Here is a 24,770-nt window from a genome sequence, read left to right on the forward strand (position 1 = left end):
TTTCTTTGCAAAATATACACACAATTTATTGCAAATTTATGTAACATTTTTACAAGGAGAGACATTCGAGTTGTTCATTGAATTTTGGGAAGTGGATTATGTAACACCGGATGCTGGAAACACAGAGACAGAGCCGTTTGTTTCGTGCTCGGGTGGAATTGCTCTTCAAGCGAAGAGATGTCGATGTCGATAGTATGCAGAGAAAAATCTAAACATTGCACGTCTCTTATTGCGCAATCTAGTGGATACGTGAGCGGCGCTTGCTGTCGAGCTGAAAGTCGTCAAGTGGCGTCGAATATATAACGCCGTTGAAATTGGGAGGCTCGACTAAAGATCACGCGTGTGAGTTTATTGAGAGATCTGCAGCACTGGGCCATTTCGTGATAACGGTCGGGATGAAAATTGCGGATGAGAGCTGCTCCTCAATTCGGGCCTCAATTCAAAACATCATCATCTGACGTGGTCCGTAATGAGCATACATTAAGGTGTTGATAAGTTTGTAATTTTGCCCACCAGGTGGGTCACACTGATGTTTGATGATGACCCAGATTACGTCTTCAATCTTGTCTACGGGTTTCTATTATTATTTTAAAATTATTTTCTTTTCAGTTAACTTAGAAATGTAATACCGGCATAAATGATTAATTATGACTTACGCGAGAAAAAAAGTTTTTCGCCCTGATGACGTAACCGGTCCGTCCGTAGTAAAGTTGGCGAAAGTTCCCTCATATTAGACATCTGACGATTAACAAACTGAATTTCTCGATTCTTTAGCAATATTGGACGAAGAATAACGTTCAGTTCGAGTCTCAATCTCGTCCTCAACTGTCGTTAAATTAGAAAAATAATGTCAGGCATTTCACGTGAATTCATAGTATTCAGGTACAGACACAGAACGGGCTTTATAACATGAATTCCGCATATAACCACAATTTATCCGTGGTATTTTAAGTCTTACCACTGCTGCTGCTTGGTCCAAAGGTGTTCAGATGAAGGACTGAAATGGGAGTGAATGGCGCAACCATCGTCACTTCACTGAAGGCTGAATCACGCTTGCTACTGTGATCCGGATAGCTGTAAAGTCTAAATTAAATTAGCAAAAATAAAATTAGATCAGAATTAGATTTTGATATATTTATAGACAGACCATTGACTGAACTAATGTAAGATGAAAGAAGTGGTTTGTTCACCTGCTGCATGGAGCTCGAGATCCCTCCTTGGAGTTGCGCTTGCTGTCTGTCGCCGTGTCATTTCTTCGACTGCCGTGATTTTGGGAATCTTCGAGCCAGCGACTGGTCATCTTCCACCTGGCCCAGTTGTGTCTCAACGTGTTGCGCACTTCCGTGTTGAGGAAGCAGAAGAAAAGGGTCACCAGGAATCCCTAAATCAGAAAACATAAGTATAGTCTCGTTATCAAATATTTTCTTCCTGTCGCTTATTTCACAACTCGAACGAATAATTCTGGAGTCTGAGAAACATCAATGATAACATTATCGATCGGATCTCACGAAAAGTCTAGTCCAGTCATTTTTTTCAATCAAAGATGAATTGAAAATTATGCGGGAGCAAATGATTATTATTGGTGAACTTGGTCAAATTAATCGAGTGAAATGTGACAGCGGAAGTAAGACTAGAGAGTTCTATGATTACAGCAGAGTGCGACGTGTCTTGACTCATAAGTACCTACGTAATGAGATCTGAAATATTCTAATGATTCACTTTCTATATTTGCGCATGGGAAACTTTAAAGCGATGGAGAAAGTAGCAGCTTGTCATTAAAGCAAACTTTCGACTGGCTCATCTAAATGTAATGCAGCAGCGGAGGGTTCAATCGATCGATACTTATAAACCAGTGAGTTATTTATTAAGAATTTATTAAGAAGGAGCAAGTTGAAAATGATCGACGTGAGGAACTGATGTAATAGTCAAAAGCAGGTAAAAATAGGAGCGCTGATTATAGTTCCAAGAGTACCTTACACCACCCAAAGCGCAGAAGAATCCTAAGTAATCCGTTGATTATTTCGTAAATTTGCTAACTTATTAATGCACGCTTTCAACTCTTAACCGAATGTGCTACTCCCCTAATCTCCGAAAAAGAGAGGTGCACATACAGCATAATGCGAAAGTTTAGGTCGAATTACTATAGAAATTCTTATCCGACTCTAATGAAAGACAGCGGACTACTTATACATAGAGCGTAGCCGAAACCAGCAATAAACACCTCCAGATTTGAGAGAGTAATTGGAGGTAAACTCCCATTCAGCAGTTGAGCACATATACGCATAGCCCCCGCCGAACAGTAACGCAATCCGGCAATTTTAATTTAAAAACGAAATTTTCTTTTATGGAAATTCATGACCCGTCTCATTTGTTCGAACTAACGAATGTGCCTTTCGATATTGCTGGCAAAGTTACAGCGACACAAGTTATACAGTTTACCGGAAGGGACAATTGCACGGGAGAGTAAACAGTTAAAATAATACACATGACGTGCATGTGTGAGCAATACCTGTGTGGAAAGTAGGACAGCTCGAATGTGTGAGAAATAAATGGCGATGAGTCCTTCCGTCGGGCCGGCGATGACCAGGACGTAAGTGAGTCCGAGGAGCGGGATCAGCACCAGAAGGGCCTTGCTGCCTTTGCGGTATTGTTGCGTCTCGACCGAATTGGCCGAACGCAATTTCGTTATCAGAACCTGCAAACAAAAACATCGCCAATTAAAAGAATTTAAATCAGTTCATCTGAAATCGGGTGGTTGGGGGATTCTTTTTCCTTTACGATTCTGAAGATAAATGATAAATGCGTTTGCGAGATGGAATTGAATGGATACTGTTAGCCGCCATTAATAAATCTATGTGCGTCTGTTTGAACTTGACTCTAACTGTATCCGTTCTCTAGGTTTTGCCGGCTATAATGGGTTTGAACTTTCGTTCTATACAGTATATAGGTTCGATATCCCACACTCTTTGATCTGACTAGCGATACAATGTCAAACGACGAGGACACTTGTAATACACACTTACGCAGCATAGGCTAATTAATTTTCGTTCCGCCTCCTTTTTTTCAACAAAATTCCCAGTTCCTACGGTTGCTATTATGAGATTGGAAAGCGACGGTGTCGAAACTGCTAGAATGGTGAGCCGGCAAGTCGTTTGATCCTTACAGTCTGAACCCATCGCCCTTTTCTTCGTTATTCGCACCAAGGAATTCGGGTCTGCAGCCCAAGATGTCGACTGTGCAAAATGGAAACATCTCCTGGACTCGATCAACTGAAAGGGCTCGCCCACATAATTCCAGCGATAGTTATTGTGTTTTTTGTTTTATGATATTCTGCAGCGACTGAGAATATAGAGAGAAGCCCAAAATTACAAGGAAGAAAAGGCCGGGGGTGCCCGCAACTTACCCACATGATCTTGACAAGGAAGAGAATGTTGACGAAAAGTACGACGATGGCCGGCGTCATGTAGATCCAGTCGTAACTGTTGGCCGCCATCCACGGACAGCTGGCCAGGAACGACTCCAGGTCCAGCTTCTGCTTTAAACGACGCACAAAAACAACCCACATATAATCAACAACTGCAAGTTCATTACACCAAAGTTGTCAATCGACTCCGTCATATAAGTTGGCGCGCGTGCGGATGCATTGGATGACGAATGGATTTTGCGCAAATGAAAAGGTTATTTGCTCCGAAATTCGGAGCCGACCATCCAGGGCACAGGGTAGGGTCATTAGATACGGGGTAATAATGTAAAAATGCTCGTAACACTGTAATATAAGTTTGAGACTTTTATCAACAACAATTTGTCGTCGGATATCCATGCCCGAGTAATAGACCCTTATTTCTAAGTTGCTTATTTTTTTTTTCGAGTGTTAGCGTATAAGGAAACTTGTAATCAGGTGATGTCTATCATAAACTTGGCGGCGAGTGGGTGTGCGAAAGGAATTAGAAAGGCGAGAGAAGTGAAAGTGAAGAGGTGAAGGACTTACGTGCTGGCCTTCGGTCGACGTGTAGGTGAACCAGTTGGCTTTGACGACGACCCAAACGATGACGACCGGCAACGGAATCCCTGCCAAACGAACAATGTTAGAAAAAATAACCAATTAAACATTTTGATTTAGCCAAATAAAAAGAAAATTCGTGTACGCGATAGGATTACAAAATGAGAATGACTCCATCATGTGTAAAATTGTTTTACGAATAAGTATAGTAGCCTACTGCTTCATATTTTACTGGGAGTATATTAATAAAGAAGAGAGAACTAATGATGTTAATAATGCTATCGCGGTATCGCCAATCGATTTCTTCTGCAAATAAAAGAAAAGAGACAAAACAAAATAAAATCTAAGAATCAACTGAGAAAGGAGAGACGGCCAGATCGGATGTCCTGGGCTTCCCATTTCCTTAATGAACTTTTCTCCCATTCTTGATGTGCGCTTTCAGTCGAACGAAACGAAACGCCCCAACAAAAATCTAGCCGCACACTATTTTCTCTCTTCTTCTCCGTAATAATGTTCCGCATCTTGCTATGTATACAGGTCGCTTTCACGGGAAACGGAAGACGATGAAACAAGTTAGCCCGATGGGAAATCCCAGCAGTATATACTAAAAACAAATCTTGTCCCTTCCCAAGTCGACTCTGATTTCCCCCATTTTTTTAAATGTCATCTGATCCTACCGTACAGTCGTCCAGTTATTTCCTCATCAAAATAAAGTCAATTCGGTCGTAAGTTCTGTTTATATATACATTAGAATTTAGATTGCGTTTCTTCCGGCTGTATCAGCCGCGGAATGACAAGAGGAATGAGGCCAAAATCGATTAGAAACCGAACGTATGCGAGATGCTAAATTTGATCAATTAACCGATTTCATAAAACGTTAGCCCCGCCCTTTAATTAACGCCAAAATGAATCAGGCCATTTTAAAAAGACAATAAAAGACAATTAATTCAATCAAATGCTCATTCAAATTAATCAAATGCTTTTCGCTGGCTATGCTGGCCAATATGCTGTAGAAGTAGTAGGACGGATGCCAATACATGTTGGGTCGATGAAATAACACGCGCTGCAACTTATATTTTACAACTACACAATAGAGAGAGGAGGGTGGATGAAAAAAGACATCGTCGATGACGACGGGGTCGCACAATAAAACGGAATGGGGGAAAAATGCGCATTCATAGAGCCTTCTTGCGTGATCGTTCACAAAGGAACAGCATGAATAGGCCTAGTGCCATAGTGCGACGCTCTCTTTTTTATTTGTGGGTTTCCTTTTCTCTTTTTATTTGAAATTCCTATCCACAAATATGACGATCGCCGTCTTTCGTGATGAGCGACCTCCATTTTCAGTCGACTCTGTTTGTATATCTTTCCTGCTCTATAAATCCTGGTAGAATTTTTATTCTATACTGCACCAGCTACTAATCTGATGAAATCGTACGGTTAAGAATTGGAAAAAGTAAAAAGAATCGGGAATCAACAACGATCGAAGTAAATGACACACACACAAAAAAAAGGAAATGAATGAATGAACGGATAGTCATCTTATATACCCCAGCCAATAAGGGCGTAGATGCGCAACCGGATCTTGTCGGCAGAAAACGTCTCCACGACGAGCATGTAGAGATAAAAACCTATGTGGCGAAAGGTCAAGAATGAATACAGCGGATATCATACATACACCACCAGGCCAATAATACACGATAGTTTTATTATTCGTTTTCAAAAGAAGAAAAGAAATATAGGAAAAGCGCTCAGTAGAGTGGGAAGGTAACAGAGCGGAATCAGAGTCGCCATTCAGCACATATAGTCACGTACACATTCAGGTTTGTCCCTTTTTTTTCCTCCCTCTGTCGTCGTTATGTATACCAGCGTTCCTTCCTCTGTTGAGTCTCTTGACGGCCGTCGATCCTTCGAAATGTACAGCCCATATATACTCCATCAGCATGTTGCAGGCCTTTCTATCCTATCACACCCGTCACTTTCTATAGTCGCTTTTATATACGAGGGCCGAAGGAAGGAAGGAGAGCGGAGAAGGTCCTCCAACATCATTGTGTTGGAAGTGAAGTGGGAATATAATTGAATTTGGACGACTAACGAGAGATGAACCGATCGTGATTCTCTTACGTATTTAAAAAAATAGTCAACTTGGGAGTTGGGATATAGGCCTTAAATACCTTCGACGAACATCCAAAAGAAGTTGGTTAGGTGGAAGTAGTGCAAGAAAATGACGATGATACAGGATCCTTTGTTGGTTTCGCCCCGGTACAACTATAAATATCAATAAATATATTTTTTTTTAATTATTATTATTAGCGGACTGGAATTTGAAATGCACACGTACGCACCTGCAGAGTGGCCGTGACGATCCAGAGCAGGTCGGCCATGACGTACGTGATGAGTAAGTGCGTGTGAATGGTGTTGCGCAAGCAGCGTAGGTCCCTGTACAAACACGAACGTTGACAAGAGCATACGATTAAGATGAGGTATATCACTATACCAGTTAATAACAACTAGCTAAATCTGGTGCCTATTTGTGAAACATGGGCTAAACTCGTAGATTAAAGTCAAATCGTCCATTTACAAAGTCTGAAATAACACATTGAATCGTTTCCCGATAGCTGGAATCATTATTGCGTTATTCCATTTGGCTGATGACAAAATGCCAGTAATTCATCTGGGGAATAGCTCCGAATAATATACATAGCATTATTTGGAAAAAATGTCCGGTAATAATCACTTTGGATTCCATGTCCATGTCCAATACATTAGTAGCAGTAATGTATTTCAGGAGAAACGATCGTTTATATAATACTCTCCCAGTCCAGAAAGTAGACGCAATGCTTTAACAATGACATTCATAGGCGCACATGCGTCCATACGTCTATAGATGGAAATAGATGTACAATGCTGGGGATTGTTCTTGTCCATCTGGAGACCAGAGACGACATTGTCAGGGCTTTTAGGCATTATTACGGCGTGTTGTGTACACGCATGTATATCTTGTAACGGTGTCTGGCAACAGCACGTGAATGATTCCCACGCGTTCTCAGCTTTCCATGATTCGACCAATCGGAGGGTGCGGAGGGATTAGAACACGTCATATGAGCCTTCGCCTCTATACAGTTCGACTGTCAACAAACATAACAGACGTTCCATCTGGCATGTTTATACACCTCCCGCAAAGCTGCATGTTTGCCAATGGAATCCGCAATTAAAAGGGATATCGCGCTGCCGGGATCACGTTTCTTCTCGAACCGTAAATACTTCGTCTTTTCAAATATATTATTTGCGACGCACGGCCATATATTGATCGATGTCCGCTTCCAACACAGTGTCGCACTTAGTCCCACCACAAGAATTTTTTTTTTCCAATTTCAGAGACTTAGTTATATAGGCTTTTTTTTTAGTGTTGCCACACCACGCCGGTTACGGGACGGAAAAGGACACGAACAAACGTCAGAAGATTAAACCGATGTATATTTCAACGTGTCCACTGGTTGCCTTCCACTGGACATGAAACACACGGCACGAACAGGAAAAAACGAGACGAGACGAGACACAATGGCTGCCAGACCACGCGTCTCAACACACAAAAAGGTACAATCCAGAAAGGAGATGCCGTCGTGGGCTCACACAATTCGGGATACACAAACACACAATTTACACACACAATTTAGATTAGTTTAAGTACGCACGAAAAACTGTAAGTGCTGGTGAAGCCAAGCAAAAAAGGAAAATTACGGAGCGGAGATGTGGGTCTCGCGACGAATGGATTCCAAGTGCTCGCGTGGTGGTAAGCTCCGCCCTTCGTCTCCGAGTCCCTTACCCCTCGCGCTGCGTTGCCAGGTCCAAATTAAAACGCACGCTCTTGGCGGGCTCAGGAACGCCAACATCGCCGGCCCTGCGCTTCGTCATACGAAGAGCACCCTCTCGGATCCGGACGGATTCCAGGGGAAACAAGTGGTGAGCTGGTCGATGGCGTTCAGTCCCCTTCGTCTGGACGGTCGCGGAGCGGACCACTCCGTCATCGCCAGGGAATGTTTGCAGGATCCTTCCAGTCGGCCACGATCCACGAGGCGTAGCTGGATCGATGATGACGACGATGTCTCCTACTTCGAGATTTGGGCCTTCTCGGTACCATTTCTCGCGCTCGGTGAGGCTCGGTAGAACCTCCTTCATCCAACGATGCCAGAATTGATCCGCAACAGCCTGCGAGATTCGCCATCTCTGCTTGGCGTTCAAATCATCCTTGGTGAAGACGTCAGGCGGAAGATTTGGAGTTGCACGGCCCAGCAGTAGATGGTTTGGGGTCAAACATTCGGGATCGGTCGCGTCCTCGCTCATTGGGGTCAACTTGCGACTATTGAGGATGTTCTCGACGAGCGTGAGGGCGGTTAACAGGATCTCGTCGGTGAGGCGTTGATTTCCTAGTACTGCTTGCAACGCGATCTTGGCGGCACGAACCATCCGTTCCCAACTACCCCCGAAATGTGGAGCAGCTGGAGGATTGAAAACCCATTTTGACGGCTGACGACTCAGGTGCCGCTGGATGGCATGTTGGTTCAAGTTCTGGAGGCATTCGGCCAGCTCTCGTTGCGCTCCGACGAAGTTAGTCCCGTTGTCGCTGTGATAAGACGCTGGGACGCCGCGACGATTCTGGAAGCGTTCGAGTGCAGCGATGAAGGAACTTGTATCCATTGAATAAGCCATTTCGAGGTGGACGCATCTTGAAGTCTGGCATGTAAAGAGAACACCCCAACGTTTGATGGTACGACGGAAAATTAACACCTCGATGGGGCCGAAGTAATCTACACCGGTGTGGGTGAACGCGGGATAGCCAATTTTTAACCGGGAAGCGGGTAGAGCAGCCATGAATGGATTCCTTGCTTTCGCGTTTATCCTTCTGCAACGGTGACACTGGTGGTAAGCTCGTTGGGCCGCGATTCGGCCCTTCGGAATCCAGTATTGCTGACGCGCCTCGTGATGAAGCTGGCTAGCCGATAGATGGCCGCGATCACGGTGGAGTTTGAAGAGAATTAGCTCAGTCATCCGCTCGGAACGAGGCAGAATGATTGGGTGGCGGACGTCGATCGGGAGAGGCGCCTTTTCAAGTCGCCCGCCAACACACATGAGGCCGTGGTGGTCGAAGTAAGGAGTCAACTTGACGATCTTGGAAATCTCTTCGATTTGGTGGCCGGCCCGTAAGTCGTTCACCTCCTGTTGAAACGCGTTAGATTGCATCCGGCGGAGAATGAACGCCTTTCCAACTTCAATTTCTTCGACCGAGAGTTGGCCTATTGAACGCTGGTTGCGGTCCTTTTGACGGGCGTTCCGGATGAAGCGATAAATATAGGCGACGGTGTTGAAGATGATCAAAGGCCGGGATTTCCGTTCGATGAGAAGATCGATTGCGTCGCTTTCTCTTTGTACAAGCCCGACCCAGGACGTTTCGCGGATCTCTGGGTCGCTTGCTTCCACCGGCGGAAGAACCTTGAGTTTCGGCCATTCGTGGAGGCCTTGAAGAAACGGCGGACCGGAGAACCAACGATGGTCAACGGTAAACTCAGAAGGATCCAAACCACGGCTGGCGTCATCGGCAGGATTGCTGGCGCTTGGGACGTAATTCCATTGAGCGGGCGTTGAACTTTCGAATATTTCGCCAACGCGATTTCCGACGTAATTGTTGAAACGGCAATTACGGGATGTGATCCAGCTAAGGACGGTTGTAGAATCGGTCCAATAAAGAATTTGGTCGAAGACGATGTCCAGCTCTGTACGCACTTGTGCGCCGAGACGCGCGGCAAGAACGGCAGCATTAAGTTCTAGACGTGGGATTGTCAGGAATTTAAGCGGAGCGACTCTAGCTTTCGAGATGATGAACCGGACACTGGCTGATCCATCGCTGAACAAAAATCGGATGTATGCGACAGCGCCGAAGCCCAGTTCTGAGGCGTCTCCAAAAACGTGTAGTTCGGTCGCTACGATGTCTTCTCGGCTGGGAGCGATGCACCGTTCTAAAACGAGTCCGGAGAGTGAGGGCAAAGTTTCTGCCCAGCGGATCCAGCGGTCAATAAGATCTTGGCTCAGCTCGTCGTCCCAATCGAATTTGTGGCGCCATATATCCTGCATGAGGACCTTCGCTTGGAAAACTATCGGCGCTAGGAAGCCGAGGGGGTCGAAGATGCTAAAAATTGACTTAAGAAGATCTCGTTTTGTTCTTCCACCAGGATCCGCCTTTGCACCTAGGACGAAGACGTCGCGACGGAAATCCCAGACTAAACCGAGAGTTCGTTCGATCGGATCGGCGTCCAAGTCCATATTGATGGATGCTCCTTCCTGCTGAATCCCTGGAAGTGACTTCCTTACGGCTTCGTTGGAAGTGGCCCACTGCGTCAATGGGAAACCTCCAACCTTCAGGGCTTCAGTCAAACGGTGGGCAGTCGAGATAGCTTCGGCGGCTGAAGGAAAGGACGCTAGCCAATTATCCACGTAGAAATGTCGAGTGATTTGGGGTAGCAGCGATTCCGCATCTTTGCTGTCTTTGACGGCCTGTTGTAGTGCGTTGGCACAGACGGCCGGTGAAGAGACAGCACCGAAGAGATGTACGTCCATCTGGTAGATATCCGGAGGCTTAGTATCACCTGGGTCACGCCAGATGAAGCGGAAAGCCGGCCCGTCGGAAGGTCTCACTCGCACTTGATGGAACATCTTTTCCACGTCGGCGACGATCGGAACTGCATGCTGTCGGAATCGGAGAAGGATGCCGATGAGATTGGTTAGAAGATCAGGACCTTTCAAAAGAACGTCGTTGAGGCACACTCCTTTGTACTTGGCGGACAGGTCGAAAACGACTCTGCATTTTCCCGGCTTGTTCGGATTGAAGACGGGATGATGCGAGCAATACCAGGTTCGCCCATCTGGACCAGAGTCAATTTCTTCCTTCGATAATTTTCGGGCGTGCTTCAGGTTGACGTAGGTGTTGATGACGGCCCGGTAAGTCTCGGCAAGTTCCTCGTTTTTGGCGAATTTACCTTCGAGGTTGGTAAATCGCCGTTGGGTGGAAAAGAAGTTGTTTGGGACAACGGAATCATCCGCTTTCCAGAGCAGACCCACCTCGTACCTTTCACCGGTGTGTCTGGTAGTGCTGTTCAGGATCTCCCACGCTCGCTTCTCTTCCGCACCAATTGGTTTTGTGACGTTTGGCTTCGTCCCGAATGTATCGGCTTCGATGAATTGATGCAGCATGACGTCACAATCCCTTTCGGCCGTGCTGGAGTGATAGCAGTTACTTGCTCCGTTATCGAGTCGACCGCTTGGACCGCCTATGCACCAACCGAAAGCTGTTAGATAAGCGCGAGGAGCTCGTTGGTCGAAGGGGTCCTTTCGGGTCTCGAAGATTTCGATGGCTGCTGGATGATCGTGGCCGATTAAGATGGCGACATCTTCTTGCGTGGTCGGATAAACTGGAACATGAACGAGATGAGGCCACTGTTTGCTCAGGCTAGCAAGGTTGATTGATCGCTTGTTCAGTTCGAAGGTTTCCATGACGTGAACATCTGAGATGTCGAAAGAAAAACGACCGTCCGTCGAAGAAACACTGAAATTGACGATCTTTCGATCGACAGATTTCGTCTCGCCGTTGACCGTTCTCGTCGCTACCCTCTCCACTCTGCCATGTAGATTTAGGAGGTTCGCCGTCTCCCCCTTTATCACGGAAATTTCACTTCCGGAGTCAAGAAGAGCGTAGAGCGGGAACTCCTTCCCATCTGTCTTTAGGATGATCGGGACGATCGGCAGTAAAATTCGGCTTCCGGACGATCTCGATGCAATTGAACCCGAGAATGTCGCTGGAGTTGGTGGCTTGGGATCCGTCCTTTTTGGAAAAAGTCGTGGAGCTCCATGCAGTAGCGAATGATGAGTCCCATCGCATTCCGGTTTGGTACAGCGCTCAGGCTTTGTACACTCTTTACCGATATGACCACTGCCTAAACAGCGAAGACAAAGATTCGAATCTTTCACTATCTTGGCTCGTTTTTCGACTGGCAAATCCTTGAATTTTCTGCAGTCCTTTAGCCGATGCTGGTGCGTGCTGTTGCACCCTAAGCATCTCGGGCGTTTATCCTCGGCGTCAGTTTTTGCGGGAGTCGTGGACGTAATGTTAAAAACATTCGGTTTGTGCGTACGTCGCTTCTCCTCAGTCGGTTTTACGGGCCGCTGATGAGACGATTCCACTGAACTGGCCCGGATGGATTTTTCGGCCATAGCAACTCCGTCGAGCCATTGGTCCAAGTCTTCGATAGACGCGAGCGCAGGTTGCATCGCCCAACTCTTCTCACCCCATCGGCTTTTCAGAGCCGGTGGGAGCTTGGCGACCAGCTGCGAGAGAGTAGCGTGACTGTAAAGCTCCATTCCATACCCTCCAAGCCGTAACGTCGCCACGACGGAGTGAAGATCCGCGGAGAAGGAGCGGAGGGCATTAAAATCGTTGTCTTTGAAGGGCCGGAGTTTCAGGATTGATTCGGTGCAAGCCTGAGAGACGATTTGCGGATTGCCATATCGTTTCTGGAGCTCGTTGAGAGCGTGTTGGTAGAGACCGGGGTTCAACAACGCTCCACCAATGTCCTTTCTAATCGATGGAGTAAGGGCGTCGTGAAGATGAGCGATTCGTTCCGCGTCGGAACTAACGGCATCGTGGACGAAGACCTTAAACATCTGAATAAACATTGGCCAATTTCGAGGGTCTCCATCAAAGCTCGGCGCCTTCATCCGCGGTGGTTTGATACTCGAACGGCCTGGCGGAGCGTGAACAGCACTGAGGCCATGGATCCAGGCGTCTGGCGTATAGACTCCGTGCGGGTTGTCGGTTATCGGTGGAGGAGCGGAAGGTCCAGGGAAACCGGACGCAAATGTCAGGCTGGTTGGCACGAATGGCGGTGCCGAGGCTCTTGGAAAGAACGTCGGGACGTGTCCAAGACTGGTTGATGGCGTATATGACGATGAGGTCGGGGGTGCAGCCTTGGTGGCCGGCCCGTAAATCGAACCCATTTCAAATGGAGCTGTAGACACAATCGGATTGTAGGCGGACAAACCCGGACCGTATGACGGACCTAAGCTGACCGGCACATGACTAGTGCTGTAAGGTGGTGCGGAGGTGACTTGCGTTGCACTTGTCGGAATCGAACTCGTGGGGACCGTGTCCATCTGAATTGAGGTGGTCGGCGGCGGATTCGGGGGCCAAGCGTGGCTGGCACTAGACGCTGGCGGGAAAGACGGTGGTTGAGTTGGCGGAGCAAACGGTGGCTGGACCGGCGGAGCAGACGGTGGCTGGGCCGGCGGAGCGGAAGGTGGCTGGGCCGGCGGAGCGGACGGTGGCTGGGCCGGCGGAGCAGACGGTGGCTGGGCCGGCGGAGCAGATGGTGGCTGGGCCGGCGGAGCAGAGGGTGGCTGGGCCGGCGGAGCAGACGGTGGCTGGGCCGACGGAGCAGACGGTGGCTGGGCCGACGGAGCAGACGGTGGCTGGGCCGGTTGCCTTGGCCCGAATAAATTCGGTTGACCAACGTTCCTCCACGATGAAAACCACGACGAAGCGCTTGCTGAAGACACGGGTGACAACGGGACCGACACTGGGACGTGCGTCGCATTACTGGTCGTCGGGACGTGCATGGTGGCTGTAGTCACCGGCGTGAACGGATAAGCCGATGATGTAGAGACCGGAGCGGCAACTGATGTGGAAGTTGGTGGGGCGAACGATGGTACAGTCGATGTAGGCGCTTGAGGAACTACCGACGTAGGAATCGGAGCGTTTGCCGATGTCGTAGTTGGCGGAACGGTCGGTATAGGAGCCTGGAAGAACGACGTTGGCGGAGTAACGACGTTTGAAGCCGTTGACATGGGCTGACTCGTCGTGACCGGCTGTGCTCTAGTAAACGACGGTGTGGAGAACATCGGATTCGTTATACTGGTTGTAACGATGACATTCGACGCGGTTGTATTCAAGGGAATATGCGGCACGGATGCGGAACGTGTAAGCGTGCCGGGCGTGATAGCTTGAAGTAATCTGCCGAAAAGGGTCGGTTTTGGTGTTGACGGCACCGTCGCTGCCGGTTGGCTGAAGAGTCTCGTTGGTGTTGGCATCCTAGCCACGGATCCGACTAAGGGTGTGGTCATCGCTTGAGTTTGAGCAGCCGTTGAAATCACGACGGTGCTTGGCTGCGTCCGCGGAGTGGCCATGGTTCTGGATATCGGAGCCGTGATTGTCATGGTCGACGCTTGTGTAGGCGCGGCTGGAGTTTGAGCGAAGATGGTCGAATTATTCGGGATGGAAGGATGTGATGAAACTCCCGATAAACCGCTCACGATAGATGAAGCGCGTGTTGTTGCTGCTTGCTCGTCGACGGTAATATCGTTCAGTTGTTGCCGCATGATTGCGCCGCTCAAACGCTGTAGATCTATCTCGTCGCGTATCTCTCGTTGTCTTCTTTCACTCTCCACCTTGCGTTTGTAATCTTCCGCTTCCCTGATTTTCGCATCTTCTTCTTCTCTGCGTCTGGTCTCGTCTTCCTCTTGTTGGAGCTTCAACTGGGCTTCCCTCTCCTTTCGTTCAGCTTCGTGAATTCTAGCTTGACGTGAGGAGACGCTGGAATGCCGTGATGAGGCTCTTGAAACCGTGGAGGGTGGTTTGGGATTAGTTTGAGCCAAATAGTTGTCACAAACAGCCAGACTTGCCTGGTGGTCGAAGATGACGGCTTGGATCCAATCTCTTTCTCCATCGAGATCATCCTGCGAGCAGTTTTGAGCGTTACACCGAACGTAGCGATCGTGATGCTGCTCCAGGCTGTCAAAATCACGGACGTAGATGACACGATAAGCTCGGACGGTGTCCCGATCTTCGCCGACTCTAACTGATTTCAAGAGATTCTTTCCCGAATTCGTATGGACCATCTTGGAGGTGGTCCTGAATCTTTTGAGACGAGCGGGATCGGTGATCGCATCATGATCAGACACTGCTTCCTCCTCTTCGGCGATTGAAGTGAGAGCCGGAACTAAAGATTCAGCCATGATGATATTTATTTGATGCGGGACGAGTGAAGAAATACAAACGATGAGTCAAATCACAATGAGGTTACAATTAAATGAAGCGGCGGATTATTTGCGACGGACGATCTTGTCTTGTGATTCCGGGCGGAAAAGTTGATCCAGGCCGACGCAACGCGTCTTATTAGTCTTGGTGTTCCTAATTTGCACCACTCTACGAGGGGGCGACGGTGGTGTCGGCGGTGGCGGCGATGTCGGCTCAGGTGCTTCGTCGTCGGAAGAAGGGCCCACCTCACTTCGTACCTCGCAGTCGGAAAGATTGGGGATGAAATCCTCTTCCTCTGATTCCGGCTCGCCTGGTGGTGTAGGTGGCTCCTCTGGTGATGGCCACCGGTCGTAAGGACGGTAAACGACGCGGCGTGAAGTTGGCGGAGGTACAAAATCTGGTAGACGCGGCCTCGAATGTTGATCGGCAATGCCTATTACCAAAGCAGCGGCAGCGTCGTCAGCGGGTTCTTCAACGTCGACGTCGACGACTTCAATGGCGGCGGCTTCGGCGGCAGCCGCTTCGATGGCGGCGGCTTCGTCGGCAGCGGCGGCGTCGACGCGCGCGAAATATGCAATAGCCGCTTCTCTGGCCGCCAGAAGTGTTTTGGTATTCTTCTTTTTGCCTTTGGTAAGATTGTCCTTCTTCTTCTTCTCGTCGCTGTTGAATTTACGCGGAATGGTGGAGCTGAAGAGCTGGGCACGTGAGATAAACGAGACGTCTATACAGCTGGACGATGCCGACCAAGGCGGATGATTAGCCTGGCTGACAGTAAAGGACGACTAACGAAAAGAAAGAAATCCAGTTGACCAGCGGAAAGCCGGACAGGCTGGGCGGGAAAGGCAGCTGACGCGAGCCAACGGCCGGACAAACAAGCAAATGAAACGAGCTGGCACTGCCCGAAAGGCGGACAAGCTGGACGGAAAATTAATCAGTTGACGCGGGCCAACGAGCCGGACAAACTGAGCGGGGTAAAGGGTCAGCTGACGGGCAATGAAGCCGGACAAACTGTGATGCTGGAACAACTGGAGTGTAGAAACAGCAGACGGAAACGGATGACGGGCTGGATAGCCTGGACACTGACAGCTGACTGGAACGGCGTTGACGAAAGACGACGGAGTGAAACAGGATTTTGCGGACGGTTCGGCGGAACCGACCAACGCAATCGGGCGGGAGAGAAAAGGAGAAAACACGGACGATCTGGCGAGATCGACCAATGAGTTCAAACAACGGGGGGAAGATCCACGGACGATCTGACGAGATCGACCAATGAACTCTCGTCACACGACACACAGCAATTATTATATTGAACAGGACAAACGGACGAAAAAGAAATGAAATATAATAATTGTAAATGTTGCTTTCTTCGGGTTGAAGATCTGGACGACTGCGACGTAAACTGCCAGCTGGCCAGTTTCTTCCAGGGCCGGAAGAATCAGCAACTGCAACGGAATTTTCTGCCACGCGGGACTTTCGATGTCGGCGACGGCTGGGCAGCGGGATGAGATGGCTGTTGATATCGGCAGCTCTCCTTCGATGGCCAGATGAAACGCCGACCGCGTGGTAATGGCCGCCGTGCCGGGATTCGGTTTCCCGGTCGATGCACCAAATGTTGCCACACCACGCCGGTTACGGGACGGAAAAGGACACGAACAAACGTCAGAAGATTAAACCGATGTATATTTCAACGTGTCCACTGGTTGCCTTCCACTGGACATGAAACACACGGCACGAACAGGAAAAAACGAGACGAGACGAGACACAATGGCTGCCAGACCACGCGTCTCAACACACAAAAAGGTACAATCCAGAAAGGAGATGCCGTCGTGGGCTCACACAATTCGGGATACACAAACACACAATTTACACACACAATTTAGATTAGTTTAAGTACGCACGAAAAACTGTAAGTGCTGGTGAAGCCAAGCAAAAAAGGAAAATTACGGAGCGGAGATGTGGGTCTCGCGACGAATGGATTCCAAGTGCTCGCGTGGTGGTAAGCTCCGCCCTTCGTCTCCGAGTCCCTTACCCCTCGCGCTGCGTTGCCAGGTCCAAATTAAAACGCACGCTCTTGGCGGGCTCAGGAACGCCAACATTTAGTTTAGTTTATATGCCCGAACGCATGTAACACCAGATTTACACACACACGAGAGTCAATCTCGCGGACATTCTATTGAAAAAATTGTATTTTGTCCCGACCGACAAGTCTGTGTGCATCCCCGTGATACGATTTTTGAAAATAGAGTGAAATAAGAGATGAATCGAATACAATCCGCGAAATAAGCACAGCGTAAGAAGATGAAAAATAAGGAAAAATCGATTCGACGTTACCGCGATGCTTCATTTCCATCCACGGATGACTGGATTGCTTTGCTGGATGGTCGAACCTCCGCATGAATATCTCGACCTCAATCTTTCCTATCCTTTTTTTCGATTTTCTTTTTTCCCTGGCGCTGTATATGATATAGCTCATTCGGCATAGCGGATGGCGATTCGTGGAAAATGAACCTCCTTAACATTTATTGTAATGCGCTATGACGAATCTGTAATAATATCATCTTTTCTACAGCGCGAAAATGCATGAATCTGGATAATAAGAAAGGTCGTGTGTGGCCATTTACATCGTGTGGTATCGCTATCGTGGTATATCTTTGAAGGTGAGAGAAGACCACGCCAGCCCAGGTGTTATCGCGATTACACAATGACGATAGTCGGAGCCCTTCGTGGAGATTATATTTTCATGAAGAAAGAATTGCAGCATCAATAGTATATAGTGCTTATCGTGAAAGCTAATGTACTAGACTCCAACCTATTCTATTATTATACACTTGCGACCTGGCTTATCATTTTGAGATGGAAACAAAATGAAAAGACGCGAAATGTATATGGATCTAAACATATTATATACCAGGGTCAAAACGATGAGTCTAGATAGCCCTGGAAACAAGGAAAAGGGATCATCACTATGCCTCTCATCATGCGCAAGAAAATACGAAAAGAAATGAAAAGACGACAGCAACTTATTCTTTTGGTTTTTCTAGGAAATCTCGCGGTTTCTTTCAGCATCTTTTATCTTCTGTCAGCCATATTGATGGATCGTTCCACGTGCGATTCCAGATGTATTTGTTTTTTTATTATTTGAAGATGATATTACGAGAATGCAACTCAAGGCGACTAAGGCCAGTTGCAATCATTGAATGTAATCCCAATCCATTGCTATTCGTAATAAAATCTAATGATTCGCAGATTGTTTTTCAAATTCTAACCTTACTATGGGGATATAATAGGCTGATGGTGGCATAACAAGATTTATAGTCGTAATAAGTCGTACTTATTACTTAGTGACGACACGTCTGTTTTGTTGGTTATTTCACTTGCTTGTACTTTGTAAGCCAAACTTGTTTAGCTATAATTATTAATTAAGCATACAGTATACGCATTTACTTTCAGTATACCGCATACAGTCTTAGCATACTCTCAGAGAGTAAAGTCAATTCAGTCGAGGAGAACAAATGGGTAACCTATATCCAACACGTAGCACGATTTCGGTCTCAAAATAGTCAACGTAGAGTATACCTTAAGCCAAGAGCAGCTGAGTGAAACTGCTCATTAGATTACAATAGATTCTGAAACGCATTGTTACAACTAGCTTATTCGCAATTTCGCATGATGGGGATATGTCAGAGAACGCGAGCTGCAGCCGCATTCAAAGGCCTTCTGTTTTGCGAGCCGGGATCGATCCGTTCTCCCTCCATCAGGACCAAGGGTCGTCATCGGAGCAGCAGCTAACAAACAAGCGACGATGATGAATAAAAGGACCAGCAGCAGCAGCAGGCAAAAGAAGACGCCTGACTTGATGGGATCGTCGTGCCGAATCAGTCCGCAAGCCAAAAGATGTTGACGACGTCGACGACGACTCTGCTCAATATTCGTCTTCCTCCGCAACCAGCACGTACGCTCCGGTTTTATTTAGGCTATCGCAGGCACGAGCCCTTTTCTTTCTTCTAGAGACCCGATCCTCTGATAATTATTTCTCTCTGCGCGTATGTCGCATTAAAGAAACCTTACCTTGATATTCTTTGACGGTCATATAAATACCATACGTCATCATGACCCATCAGGCATCAACGCTTGGTTCCCAGATTCATAGAAATGTTGTCCATTGATACATCGAGGCCAATTGAGAACATTCTTCCAACTGACCCGTTATTCTTGCTGCGCACAACTCGTTAAATAGGAACGACAAAGGTAGACAGAGGCGAAGGAAAAAAAAGGAGAAATAAAATAAACTAGTATAGTTAGTAAACCTAGTATATCGACAAAGTGCGTTACAGACGTAACTTGATTCAATTATAAATCTCTATGCGCAGACTTGCAGCTAAATATAGAGCGAAATTGTACAAAGAGGACCAACGAATGAAATAATCGATTGATGTCATGATTTATGTTTGGTGGTTGGACGGGGAAAAAATAACGCGCACGGTCATCATTTCTCAGGCGGGCGTCTATACCCCCGTCGGTTGCCTCATTCCCCTCCGACGGATCGGGATGGATGAGCTTCGTATATACCGCGCCGTACGTGCCATTTTTTTTTTAGTTGGGTCTCACCTCCATCACATCTTCTTCCATTTTTCCTGTTTTTTTTTTTCTTTTCTCTCTTTCGCTCGATCTCATTCCATTAGCCATTTCGACAGCTCCGCATTCCACCCCGCCCAATCGTCCGCTACAACAGCCGCCATCCTCGTCATCTCACACTTCCCAAAATCCAATTTTTTTTTTATTTTTTTTGTTCCTTTTTTTTTTATTGGGCGATCGATATCAATCGGCCGGAAAATAGTTAAGGGACTGCTGATGACGGTAGAGAAGAGCACATCATGCAGCATCTTTGATGAACGTCTCCTCCACCATCAACTCGACACTCTGACAGCCTAGTCATCGGCACGGAAATGGTATCGATCTGCTCGTTTGCGATATCTCGACGATGAATAATACAAGACAAATGGCCAAACAGAAGAGGAACAGCCCTGCTGCACGTCCTTACGATATAGACAGTATTCCATCAGTAGCGAGAAAGTCTCTATCAAACGTCAAAATATGTGAGGCCTGCGGACATGTGGAGAGATGATGGGGGGCAAACGATGTCGGAGTAAGACGGCGCGCCTTTTGAACGGCTTCCCCCTCACTTTTTGGTCGTTTCCCGTTTTCAATCAACGGCTACGTTAGAAAGCAGCCATTGAGGTTGACAACCGGCGATCCCGTTGGTTCGCTTTATTCGGAGAAATCTGAGATGGACGTCTCGACACAATAACAAACAGATGAACTACAAAAAACTAGAACTACGGCACCACCAGAATCGTTAACTAGGATAATACATTATAAATCCCTGAAACTCTCCCACCCTCCAATATCTTGGCCAGAAGAAGAAGAATAAAAAAAAAGGAAAAGAATTGATTACGAAGCGGCCAACATATCGGATCCGACAGAGCCTCCCATCCAGACTGCTAAAAGCCGAATAGGATCCAGAATATAAAGGGAAGCCGGTCCGCCCCGTCCGACGTTTTTTCTGTCTTTTTTGTGTATACTATTTCGCGTTAATGAGATTTATTGTCGGTTAACCGCGGTATATTGGCCTCTCTTTCAATTAATTTTGGCGGTCGTCTTCTCCAGTTCCACGAACGGGACCAGATAAGTCCTATAAGCAACAGGACAAGATCCACTGGATCCACACCAGCTGATCCACAGGATGGAACTTGGTGAACCTTTCCATCAGGTTCATTTCCCGTTTAAATTTTTTTTTAATTAAGAAAAAACAAATGACTAACTTGAAGTGAATAAAAATCCAGATGGCGAGTGTCAACGCCACGATGGAGACGGTGTAACCGGTGAAGTAGATGGTGGTCGTGTCCTCGCTGATGCCGACGCCATATTCGGGCGTTGCGCCGCCAAAGTCCGACGACAACGGGACGCACGACCGGTAATTGCTGTAGTTGGCCCAGGTGCCGTTCGGCTGGCAGACCCTCGTCGCGTTATCTGACGAGTCCAATCGGCGGCAGCAACAAATACATTTGTGAATAAAGAAATAAAAAATGTTAGAATTTAAATGAACAGATAAAATCCCCAACCAGATGAATTTACAAAATACAACAAGACATTTTTTAAGAAAATTCATATAACATCCTCTCTGATATATCTTCAAATGATTATAAACCGTATGCGCGCATCATTATACAAAATGTTATTGTGGATTCAACGTTCATATAAACCAACTACAATCTGCTGCGCTGTCTGATATATATATCACCGTGGCATTTAGTTTGCCGTCTCAAATGAACTTGGAACAAAAGTTATATTTTCGTGTACGTCAATCTGACTAACTGACAGCTCCTATAGCTGCTGTAGCGCTCCCGGCCGCCCAGCCGCCCATGGAGAGTCAATATAATCCTCTTTATCAAAGTCACATTTCTCATAGGGCGACATGTTCCTAGAACTCTGCCGGCGCGACCCACAATGTCGGCTATTTGCGTTGTTCGTCTTCTTGTTCGGCAGCAGTCCGTCGTCTTCTCGTCCCCGCCCGTAATTGAAAACGTAGACGGCCCAGATTGCTTTTTATTAGTACTACACTCCCCGTGACTCTCTCCGGCCAGTTCAATTGATTCGAAATAATCACAAAGTTATTCAGTGAATGATGCCATTCAAAAATAGCCGAGATGAATGAATAGGTATTACGCCGACCTGTATATATTCGACATAGAATCTGATTCATTTCCGGTGCCATTTTTTATTACAAGATATAATTTTGCCAAACCTTACAAGATCAGGGTATACAAGAAAAAACTGACTGGAGTAAAGCCTGTGTCATATTTTCCGGAAAATCAATGATTCAACTAAAAAGTATAGTATGCACTGAAAATTTGGATGCAATAAGATCCGCGCCAGGTTTTCAACAGCAAAAATAATAACTCTGCCCACTCACATTTCCGTTCATGGAAATAGACCGTCAGATGGCAGATATGAGAATATATCAAAGCTGTATATATGCGACGCCTACCCGCTTAATTAAATCAACTGAATATTCGACACAAAACACTGCCGTGGGGTACGACGAATATTATGAATTTTTTCTGTACCGGTCCTACTGCGCTTAATGAATGATCTATTTTTTTAAATCTCAACGCCTATAGCTCTAGTGTGGGGGCAATATTTAATGGATATACTGAGAGAGTATAAGAAAACCTTTTTGATTGTTATCAAAGTTCACATAGCGAGGAGAAATTTTAAAAAAAATGGCTGTATCCGTTCGATATAGGCAACAGGCCCAGCAAGGAGCAAGCCACCGCATTTATGGGTTCAGTAAGTTGGTAAATTGGTTTTGGGGAGCGACTCAATCATCGCCCCACGGGGGAGTATCAAAAAGTGGAGCAGCAGCAGAGAATTTCCTTCCGCTTTCAGCCGGAAGGTAAATAAAATCAAAAAGGGATCGAGCATGACAAGTACCATATACCGCGGAGTTGTTTTAATAACATTTAGACGTGAAATCGATATAGACCCCCGAATACGATACACCATAGGTAATCTTATATAGGCCGTGAAATCTTCCTGCATATATCCGATGGCTTTTTTGTATGGGCTTGTATTTCTATTTCTATTTTTAGCCTAACTGCTATGTTCGCTGGGTGCAAGCCGGATATATATACAAAAATCTGAAATGTCTTGGCGTATATGCAAAAGCTGATCGAAGACTGAAAATCCATTTAGAGCTCCCTTGGTAACCTAGGGTTGAAAATTCGATTCCATTTCTCTATAGTGTATATATAGTCATCCTCACCGTCATGTCTGCCGCTCGTCCCAATAGCTTCGTCAAGTTCAAACTCGGAGCAAATTGCATCATCTCTTGCGTATACCCTATTCACCTTTTTGTCTATATGCGTACATACGCGTAAAAGAAGACTATTGTTCGCTCTGTTCTTATTCCCATCTGCTCTAAAAATGGATATTGCCTAAATCTTGGAAGAAAGTGGAAACAGAAAGCGTGTTTATTCCCCAGAGAGAAAAGAGTGTTTTGAAGCAGCTTTATGAAAGGAGAGAGTTGCACCTTACGCGAAAGGCACCCTATATACTGTATAGTGTTATATTTAGTCTGCTTATAACGACGTTTGCTGTTTATGTATAGTTTATGTCGACGTGGGTGTATAGCTCGATGGCAAGATCAAATGTATGGCGTCATACTAACAAACATCAAAAGCGACGATCAATCTAAGGACGCAAAAAAGCGTATATAATTATTTAAATATGAAACATTATATAGATATAGCCTAGCTAAGAATTTATTGACTGAGAAGTTAATGTTCAGTTAATCTGGTATAAAATTAAATTGTTTTTTTCCTTTTACGAGACTAATTTAAAAAAAAATGAAATATGAGCTGTATAACCGTAAGACCTGAACTAAAAAAACCGACAGTGCCACTTCAATATAAGAAGAAGGTTGAAAGAGATCTTACGTGTTGTGTCGTATTTGATGCCGTTGAGTTCGTCGACGCAGGGCAGGAAGGACGTTGAACCGGCCACTGTCGTCGGCCAGCAACTGACTCCGTCCCAGGTGCTGTTGCAGAAGGAGGAGAGATTTTCAAATCTCGCCGGTGGGTAGGATTCGTGCAAGAAATTGAACAAACAGTCCAGTTCGTTCTCGTTAGTGATGTTGAGGGCCATCAACTCGTCCAAGCCCAGCGTTTTATCGACACTTTTATCTTCCCCAGCAACGTCCAACGACTGTCCCAGCCACACGCTTTTCGACGCCATCATTGGATGGTGAAGGAAGTGATTTTCCCGATCCATATTGTATCGTCCAAGTTACAGCAGCTGATATGTCCAAGTGGCAAAAACGGAACGATCGATATCGGGTCTGATTAATAGCCAAATGCCAAAGATTCAACTATACATTAATTGGGAAAGCATCGCTTCGGAGAACCCATTGCGCTATCGTTGTCTAGAATCAACTCCTTGATTGTCGTTTTTCCCACTTGCTCGGTAGATACAATATTTTTTTTCACCTTCACCTATTCACAAATAATGAGAAATCCGATAGAAATGATTAAATAGAATACTATTGTAATTAGAGCATGCAGGACATGAGATGTAGCATCATACTTCTTGGGTTCATTCGGGTTCATCGAAAAGAAAGAAAAACAAAACAAAAAGTCAAAAACAAAAAAAAAGATGCGACCAGGAAGTAGGAAAAATGAAATAGTAACCAGCAAGCAATCCTTTGGTTTTATAACATATTTTATGATCTAATAGGAATATAAGGTATGAAGTACCCTTCGGATGGAATTAATAAATATTGAAGCGAGCGGGGTATATTTATTCTAGGAAGGCGCTCTCAGTCACTAACGATAACACGCAAACACGCCGGATGAACAATAATACGTACATAGTGTAGAGGAGGAGTGTGCTTTTTGTTGAGTTTCACTCAGGAAACGCTCGTCATTTTAACGATGAGTCGTCGACTGAGGCGGTCGTGCAACTGTTATAGCCCCTACGAAGATGCCAACCTATGAGCCTCCTCTTCCTTTCTTCGGAGTGTGCGCACTTCTCTATAGCATCGTAACATTTTTACATCACGTAGGTGAATCGCAAACCCACACTGAGTTTATGTTCCCTGATAAATAAAAAAAAAATTTTATGTTTATTTTC

General features: G+C 46.3%; 2 protein-coding genes across 3 annotated transcripts; both read right to left on the bottom strand.

Moving 5' to 3' along the window:
• Window positions 1-24,602, bottom strand: LOC124188970 (diuretic hormone receptor-like). Of its 2 annotated transcripts, none has more exons than XM_046581908.1 (13): window positions 24,508-24,602; window positions 23,579-24,133; window positions 20,903-21,110; window positions 6,346-6,439; window positions 6,175-6,268; window positions 5,551-5,631; window positions 3,989-4,068; window positions 3,404-3,535; window positions 2,510-2,695; window positions 1,191-1,381; window positions 959-1,083; window positions 657-825; window positions 1-577 (listed from the first exon to the last, which is right to left on the bottom strand). In XM_046581908.1, the coding sequence occupies exons 2-12, from the start codon at window positions 23,910-23,912 to the stop codon at window positions 746-748; spliced, it is 1,605 nt and encodes a 534-aa protein (XP_046437864.1). In that variant the 5' UTR covers window positions 23,913-24,133; window positions 24,508-24,602; the 3' UTR covers window positions 1-577; window positions 657-745. The 2 variants fall into 2 exon arrangements, with proteins under 2 accessions (XP_046437864.1, XP_046437865.1); XM_046581909.1 differs by having other exon boundaries at window positions 3,404-3,532; window positions 24,508-24,595.
• LOC124188968 lies at window positions 7,460-17,100 on the bottom strand. Its single transcript, XM_046581906.1, has one exon. It carries the CDS (start codon window positions 15,056-15,058, stop codon window positions 7,823-7,825), a length of 7,236 nt encoding a protein of 2,411 aa, XP_046437862.1. The 5' UTR covers window positions 15,059-17,100; the 3' UTR covers window positions 7,460-7,822.
• Window positions 24,603-24,770: the final 168 nt, after the last annotated feature.

Source organism: Daphnia pulex, chromosome 2, assembly GCF_021134715.1.
Source record: "Daphnia pulex isolate KAP4 chromosome 2, ASM2113471v1".
Classification (NCBI taxonomy): domain Eukaryota; kingdom Metazoa; phylum Arthropoda; class Branchiopoda; order Diplostraca; family Daphniidae; genus Daphnia; species Daphnia pulex.